The following is an 8,986-nucleotide window of genomic DNA, read 5'->3' on the forward strand; positions in this document are numbered from 1 at the left end:
TTTTTAAAAAAAATTGTTATTAAAAACTAAGGGTTCGTTTGGCATTGCTGTGGTTTTCTGTTTTTTGGTTTTTAAACTCATATGATATAAGTCAAATAATTAAACAAAAATTAGTCAAACTTATTTAAATCATGATAATTTTGAAAACTGACAACAGAAAAGTGAAAACACCTTTTTTTTATTTCCTGTTTTTGGTTTTTTGTTTTAAAAAAACAGAAATCTGAAAACAGAAAACGATGCCAAATAAGCCATAATGTAAATAATCACTAGAAATTATAAAAAAATACGGAGTAATGATAAAAAAAAAAAAAAAAAACCGCAAATCACACGAGGTTAAGTGTAATGAGTTAACGATAACGTTTAACCAAAACATTACTAGTAATAATGATGCATCAATGCATTGATGAGTTGAACGTGTAGCACGTCATACGGAATAAGACAAGGGGTTTACCAATTTGATTCAAGGATAACATGCCCAAATAAAATCAATTTGTATCGGCTTCTCATTGACAATTTTTATGTTGAAATTAGACATCGCATTTTTATTAAAGTCCAAAGATATAATTGACGTGTAAGCTTGACGTGTCTAAATACATTTCAAAAACTAACACATTTTACAAATTTCAATTTCAATTTCAATTTTATATACTCCGTAATAAAGTATTTTATTTTACTTTATTTTTATTTTTTATTTTTTTTATATTAAAGTATTGATTCTTTCCTCAATTTGTTCTCCCCTATAAATAAATTCCTGAAATTCGTGCTCTGCTCTACATTTCACCTTGCTCTCTGCTCTTACGTTTCACCTTCCCCAATTCTACCCAAATTCTTCATTTTTTCTCTCCTCTAATTCAATTTGTTCTTCCCCACTTGCCACCTTCTCTGGTTAGTAATTTCCGCAAAATCCGATTTTTTTTAATTTGTTGTGAATTTTTATGATTTGGGTTTGCATTATTTTTTGCCGATTAATCGTGGGTTTGATTGTTTTTAATTTACATTGTATGATATTTTAGATATTTTGATTTGGGTATTTTTTTTTTTTTAGGTTTTTGGTTTAATTAATTAATATTATTATGAAATTGTTTTGATCGAATTCACATGGGTTTTGTGCAAGATCGAGGCTTTCAAAATTGTTAGTGCTTTTTGTCTGTTTCATTGTTTGTTTATACTGTAAAAATTGTTGATTTTTAAATTGTAAATTCCGAATTCCAATTTTACCATTTCCAAGATCATATATTAGAATTGTTTTATGCTGACAATCCCATCCAATTTACTCAGATTCAACTGTGAAAAAAAAGTCTTTGTTTATGTGAGTTGTTTTAGGTCCATTCAATCCAGTTTTTAATTTTGGAGTTATAATTCAAATTACAGATTGTGCTTCAAAATTACTCCATTGCTATTGAATAGGCTGGCAAGGTGCTGTCATTGCTTTAATTTCTGCAATTTGTGCAAAAAATCCAATTAAGTCTACTAATTGATGTTTAGTTGTTTGTTAAGAGTCTTGATCGTGACATTAATGAGTTGTGTTGATTTTCCGAATTCGAAGCCGAGATCTACCATTGATTGTGTAGTAGTCGAGTATGTCTTACCACTAGTTGAATTGAGGTTTTATTTACTGGCTGAAATGGTGAAAGCGGTTGCTAGTTGACCATTTGATCACTATATCATACATATTACATGACCAATAAGTTGGGGCTTGAGTAATTGGTTATTTGAGTGATCTCTTTATGCCTTTTAGACTTGGTAATCTAACGTTTGCACACACATTGCGTAGCTTTGATTGAAGCCGAAGAAAATGTTGATTGTCGCTTTCTTATGGAGAATCCATTCCAATCCATTACTTTCATTGCTTTCATCGTGTATGCTGTGATTTGAAATTATTCTTAATTATTGGGTTACAAGTGTTGGCTAAAGCTTTGGATAGGGTAATTAAGACCTATAAATTACGACGAATGAGCAGTATTGCTCAATCTTCGAGCTTTATGCATATTTATCGCGCTCTATCTTGTCTCAAACAGTGAATTTCAAGTATGTATGAAGTTAATAAGATAGCTAGTGATGCATATGCCTGTGCAGAGTTTTCATGTAATAGAAAGTTCATTGCAGCGATGATTACCAGGTCATTTGACCATGCTTGCATATAGCCATGTTTATCTTGAGTTGTTTTTAATATATTTGCTTAATCTGTTTGATCTTGACTTCTATCTTTTTGGTATTTATATATTCATATTTACAATTTATTGTTAGGTTGAGCAATTTCTCATCTTCTGTTCTTCTCAGTAGATGATCTTTAATTTAATTTAATTCAATCTAATTTAATTTTAATTTAATTTAAATTTTGGAATTTGAAGATTTTCTAATACCCTTTATCCTAAATTTCAGCTTACTTTGAAGCAGTAAAATCATGAACGCACTCGCAGCAACTAATAGGAATTTTAAGCTTGCATCCCGACTTTTGGGGTTGGATGCTAAACTTGAAAAGAGTCTTCTCATCCCATTTAGGGAAATCAAGGTGGATAATGCTTTTCTTTAATCACTTACTATCAACTATGTTTCTAAAGTTGTATACCGGCTCTAGTTTGTTACTAGTTGCTCATTTCATTGCTGAAAGAGCAAGTGTCTGGAATTCGTTAATAGTCTCTAGAATTCTCATAAATTTGTCTATGAAATCAGATCATTTAAATGTAGTAGTAAAGTGCGGATTATTGTTATCAAACATGTGTACTTGGTACATCATCAGTATCTGAAAATTGAGATAACTCTCTTAGTTATTACTTGTCAATCTCTTAGTTTGTATCCTGTTCTGGGGTCTCCAGATTTTTTTTTCTTTCCAAATTATCTCCTCTAACTCAAACTGTCAAACCCCTGCAATGCGTTACGTATGTGTATCTATGATTCTATGGTTATATATGACAGTGTTATGCAAGCTATAGCTTGAACTTACCTGTCAACCTATCCTCAAGTAGTATATTTATGCGGAATGGTTTGCAAGAAATAGATTACTTTCGGTCGGTTTATTTAATATACTATTATTGGCAGTACTCGTGTTCATGCAAGCGCCTTTTATGTGGTTTTGCCCTTAATGTTTTGATGATTTGGTACTAGTTCTTTTTTTCTTCTTACTTTCTTCTTTTTTTTTTTTTTTTTTTTTTTTTTTTTTTTTTTAATTTTAAATTTGGCTATTCGGATATCTTTGTGCGGATAAAACCTCATATGGGCCATCATTTGCAATTATATGTCTCCTGCGGGTCATATTTTGCTGAAATACTGATTCAGAATTTTAACAAAAAATTGCAGGTTGAGTGTACTATACCCAAAGATGATGGCACTTTAGCTTCTTTTATTGGATTCAGAGTTCAGCATGACAATTCTAGAGGTCCCATGAAGGGTGGAATCAGATACCACCCAGAGGTTGGTTCCCATGTCTTTTCTGTTGTTTCTTGCCTCATTTATTGAGGAAAAGAAAAACTTATTTTGTATTTATCTAACAGTCATTATTGTAACTGTATAACTGTACTACATTGGATTTCCTCTTTATGTCTATAAATTGTACTATTACCTGATAGCTCAATTATAATTTGTCATTGTGTTCTCCATAAAAAAGACAATATAGATTGCACAATCTACAATATTCTATAACTGTAATGAACAATTTTGTTAATCAATATTGCAGGTTGATCCAGATGAGGTTAATGCTTTGGCACAATTAATGACATGGAAGACAGCAGTAGCAAATATTCCTTATGGTGGTGCCAAGGGTGGCATAGGATGTAACCCATCAGACTTGAGTGCTTCTGAACTTGAACGCTTGACACGAGTTTTCACTCAGAGGATTCATGATCTCATTGGAATCCACACTGATGTACCCGCTCCTGATATGGGGACCAATTCACAGGTGAAATCAGTTATTTGTTTGTGAAAAAGTCTCTGTAATATTATTGACATATATATGTATACAATTTAATTGTTAATCTTACTGTCATTTGAACAGACAATGGCTTGGATATTGGATGAGTACTCTAAGTTCCATGGTCATTCACCTGCAGTTGTTACTGGAAAGCCTATTGTAAGTGTGTTGCTAATTGTGATTATGCTTATTTGTAGTAACCTTATAATTTGATGGTATTGTGTGCTCCAAGCCTTCAGTTTAGATGCATAATGATGCTCTTGACAATACATCAAGCATGCCTCTTGAGTCTTGACTAATATACCTTAAATTTTTATCAATAGAAGAAATTAATTGATGTTTCTGATTACTAATTAAGTTTCTTTTTGTAAAAAATAAAATTAATTTGATCTTGATGTGATATTAGGACCTTGGTGGATCTCTTGGTAGAGATGCGGCTACAGGAAGAGGGGTTTTGTTTGCTACAGAAGCCCTTTTAAATGAGTATGGAAAGACTGTATCTGGTCAGAGATTTGTGATACAGGTATGCATTAATGTGAAAAGAGAACTTTAATATTCCATTATGATGTTTGTCAGTCACAATTTATCCTAACTGCACTAATCTCAGGGGTTTGGGAATGTGGGTTCGTGGGCTGCACGACTCATCAGTGAATTAGGAGGGAAGGTTGTTGCTGTAAGTGATATTAGTGGAGCAATTAAAAACAAGAACGGACTAGACATTGACAGCTTACTCAAACATGTCCAAGAAAATCGTGGAGTCAAAGGTTTCCATGATGCAGATGCAATAGACTCCAATTCAATATTGGTTGAAGATTGTGACGTGCTAATCCCTGCAGCCCTTGGTGGCGTTATTAACAGGTTCATCTTCAAGTGCCTTTTATCCTTCACCTTGCATTTAAATAATTTGATATTTGATGTTGAGGAAAGAAACAAATCGCTCCATATTATCTAAACACAAGGTGTTGAAGGATAATTGACAATAAAATCTCCATTTCAGCTCCTAAGTAATTCTTACGAAGTATTTAATATATTGGTGTCTACTCCTTAATACTCCCTCCGTCCTTTAATTGGAGTCCCATTTCTAACATTTATTACTCACATAATATAGAGAAATGGGAGTCTAATAAAAGGACGGATTGAGTATTAATTTACAATGGCTGAAATTCTTCATTGCTTATCAGATTCTAATGTTGAAATGGTTCATAATAGTGGCAAGAGAAGTATTCTTGACCTGAATTTTAGTAAACAAAATATTGCCTTCAAATTTTAAGTATAAGAGGATCCCCCTCCCCAGGACTTTCAGCTTAGTTTTGTGAACCAATTTTGAGGCAGACCACCTACTTAGTTTTGTGATTTGATTGCACTGTATACTCTTGCTTTTTGAAGATATATTCATGACCTGAATTTCAATTCATATATTTTTTTCAACTTGGATTGCCAAATTAAAAATTTGTTCATTTGTTGTGATTGAAGGGATAATGCAAATGAAATCAAGGCCAAATTTATTGTGGAGGCTGCAAACCATCCTACTGATCCGGAAGCAGATGAGGTTTGTTTGAATTGGATTAATATTTTGTATTATGATGTCGTAGTTGAGTTGTTATAACAAGAGTTTTTTGTTTTTCCAGATTCTTAAAAAGAAAGGAGTTGTCATCCTTCCCGACATATATGCGAACTCTGGTGGTGTTACTGTTAGTTACTTTGAGTGGGTTCAGGTATGAAATTCTCCTCTATAAAGTGATTATTGTAGAGTTTAGTACTTTACTTGCTTAAGACTGGGTCATTTCTTTGTTCTATGTTTTATTGTAATCAAGTATTATTTTTTGTCAAAATTTGAAATTTTTTTTATTTTCTACATTTTTTCTTCAAGGTTCTATTATTAACCTGGAAATTAAATAATTGAATAATTGAATGTGTTGAGAGTGTATAGAAATTAGGGACTAATTAACTAATCCATAATATTTAAAAATGTTGGACACATTTGTGTTTTACTATCTAAAGGGCTGAAGGCGATACCTCCTCTAATGCAATTATCACATACGTAGTATTAAGAGTACAAATTTGGGACAGTCTATATTTGCAATTAGTTAGTTCTATATGGAAGGAAATACATTCATTATCTGATATAAGACTGTGTTTATTATTTGCAGAATATCCAAGGATTTATGTGGGAAGAAGAGAGAGTGAACAATGAACTGAAGACATATATGACTAAAGGATTGAAGAATGTAAAGGAAATGTGCAATACACATAATTGTGATCTTCGTATGGGAGCCTTCACCCTTGGACTAAATCGTGTTGCACGAGCAACTGTTCTTAGAGGTTGGGAAGCTTAATTATAATAAACTTGTGATTTTGTTCAATAAGACCTCTCTTTGCTCTTAGGTCATTTGATCTTTGCATTTCGATATTATGTAATGTCTTTATAGTTTATACTCAACATTATCAAATCCATGGGTTGTTATCTTTACCCTGGTTAAATTAGATGTAATTTTTTTTTTTTTTTTTTCGTTAGATTTTTCATATGATGTTATTGTTTCGGTTTCAACCGAATTGTAACTCTATTTATTTATGATTAAATGTGAGCAAGGAAGAGTTTATGGCTGAGAATAATGATTTGCCTTTCTGTTATTTTAACTTTGACTTTAACTTAATATGTACATTGATATACATGGAAAAAGTATATCAAATGAGGTCTTTTTAGAAGATTTGTATAAATGTGTACTACCTCCGTCCCTAAATTACATTCCTGTTTATTTCTATTATGTGAGGAATAAATGCTAGAAATAGGAATGTAATTTAGGGACGGAGGGAGTAATAGATTTAAGCTCGTGTGCTACACGAATGCTCTAAATCTGTAGTAGAAATAGCGTTAGTGTATAATGAATTGGGTTAACCCAAGCCTACATCTAGCTATCCGGGTATATACCAGGAGAAAGAAGCAGCAACATTGATAAAGGGGAACTTGACATTCAGCAACAACCAATGGGAGACAAAATGTTAATCAAAAGAGCACTATGGGAGGAGGAATTTGGGACTGACTGTTGCAATAAGACAAATGCAATCAAGTCTAGGTAACCTTGTATGAGGAATGCTTGGTATATAAGCTTAGTAATGAAACAGTAGCTGTTACGTGAATTTTGATTGTCATTTTTATGTGAGAATTGTAGCCTAAAGCTGTTAGAGAGATTTATAGCCTAAAATTATTACCTTTGTATTCATCTATTTTTCAATCAAATATCCAAGCTTAACTCTATTTGCCTTACTGACTATATTTCACTTGTGATTCTTGGTCTATTACAACTTGGTGTGGTGTGGGTGTGGTACTGATTTTTAGGCCTTATTAAGTATGGTATGGGTGCGGTACTGATGCAACAAGGTCGATGGATTGCATATTTCAGTAAACTCTTTAAAGGTGTGAAATCAAGCAAAATCTATATACGAAAAGGAGTTAACGTAACGAAACAGCTATTGCACATTTCAGTAAATTCCTTTAAATATAGTGGATAACGCCTTATCGAGGAAGAGGAGCAGTAGCACAATTTGATTGGGACGTTGATTTCTACTCAACTGGGCTGAGCTTGAGGGGGAAGTGAGAAGGGATAAGTGGTTGGGTGAGGTGCGACAGAAAATCAAAGAGGGAAGAGAGGTGCGTAAGGATTTTAGTTTCAAGGGTGAAAGAGTGTTGTATAAGGTGTGTGTGGTGTTGCCAGCAAAGTCTAAATTTTTTCCTTTTCTCTTGGGGAAATACCATGACACACTGTTGGGGACATGAGGGAGAAGTCAATACTTATATTCAGTTAGTCGCCGATTGGTTTTGGCTGGGAAAGAGAAGGTGTGTGGGTGACTATGTGAGGTATTATGATGTTTGTTAGCGGAGTAAAGTGTCTCAAAGAGAGCCACATGGGTTGCTCCAACCTCTACCCATTTCAAAAGCTATTAGGGAAGATATCTCTATGGATTTCATGAAAGGGTTGCCATTGTTGAACGGAGTTGATGCTATATTAGTTGTGGTGGATCGATTGTCAAAGTATAGTCACTTCATATCTCTTAAACATCTATTTAATGTCTTAAAGGTAGCTACTGAGTTTGTTAAGAAAATGGTAAGATTACACAATTTTTCACTTTTCATTGTAACGGATCATAATAGAATTTCTATGAGCAGATTTTGTAAGGAGTTATTTCGTATCCAAGGCACTAAACTTGTAGTTATTATAGTTAGGATTTGAAACCTTTATATTATATGAAACAAATTACATGATTTATTAATTAACAAATCACATGAAACTATGTATCTATATAGTATTACAAAAGCAATTTTTAACAAACTGATATTACGGTAAAAAAAAAAAATAATAAACGAACACAAAGATTCAGTCTTTAAATGACAGTAGATTTTGAAAAACAATGGGAGGACTTTCATTCAAATCAAACGACTTCTTACATTAGTGACTTGAGGCCACCAATCTGTAGTGACTTTAGGTCATCAATTTTAAAAGTTCACTGAATTATATAAAACAAGTTGCATATTATTTAGCATTTTGTCTCAAGTTCTTTAGTGAGTTGCGATGGAATGATGAGGTTGGCTGATCGATTTATGAGAGCTCTTTTGAGTTACAACATATATTACGTCAGCTTGTATGTAACCTTCTCCCACCCAGAGCTCCATCTTAAATGGGTCATAGAAGCAATAGACCTTTGGTGATATGGCCGCAACTTGAGATACACTTCATCACCCACCTGGAAATTCTCATCTCTCTTTCTCTGTTTCTGCATTAATTTTCATTCGTTGTTGGGCTCAAATTAAGTTCAATTGTAGGTCCTTAAGCATCATGTATCTCGCTTGAAGCCACTCTTCAAGTGTGTCCATCAAAGTTTGCCCTTTGATGGAATCGATTCTTCCTAAAACTCATTGGCGACTCACTACTTGTTTCTTGCAAAAAAGCATGATGATAGAATCAATTCTAATTCAAGGTCCCCCAAACAGTTAGGAATTCAAATCCTAATACATCCCAACAAGTGTGAAGTCCTAGGCTTCTAAAGAGCCATGGGCATCTAAGGAGAAGGATGATCCCATAC

The 8,986-nt window shown here is 33.2% G+C and overlaps 1 protein-coding gene across 2 annotated transcripts; it reads left to right on the forward strand.

Moving 5' to 3' along the window:
* The first annotated feature begins 732 nt into the window (after positions 1-732).
* Positions 733-6,533, forward strand: LOC145607866 (glutamate dehydrogenase B-like). 2 transcript variants are annotated; one of them, XM_081663460.1, is made up of 10 exons: positions 733-885; positions 2,383-2,512; positions 3,298-3,411; positions 3,674-3,895; positions 3,992-4,066; positions 4,314-4,430; positions 4,515-4,765; positions 5,381-5,456; positions 5,536-5,622; positions 6,058-6,533. In XM_081663460.1, exons 2-10 carry the CDS (start codon positions 2,405-2,407, stop codon positions 6,241-6,243), a joined length of 1,236 nt encoding a protein of 411 aa, XP_081519586.1. In that variant the 5' UTR covers positions 733-885; positions 2,383-2,404; the 3' UTR covers positions 6,244-6,533. The 2 variants fall into 2 exon arrangements, with proteins under 2 accessions (XP_081519586.1, XP_081519587.1); XM_081663461.1 differs by lacking the exon at positions 733-885 and adding an exon at positions 1,110-1,132.
* Positions 6,534-8,986: the final 2,453 nt, after the last annotated feature.

The sequence above is a fragment of the Chenopodium album genome, chromosome 23 (assembly GCF_948465745.1).
Source record: "Chenopodium album chromosome 23, dcCheAlbu1.1, whole genome shotgun sequence".
NCBI lineage: Eukaryota > Viridiplantae > Streptophyta > Magnoliopsida > Caryophyllales > Amaranthaceae > Chenopodium > Chenopodium album.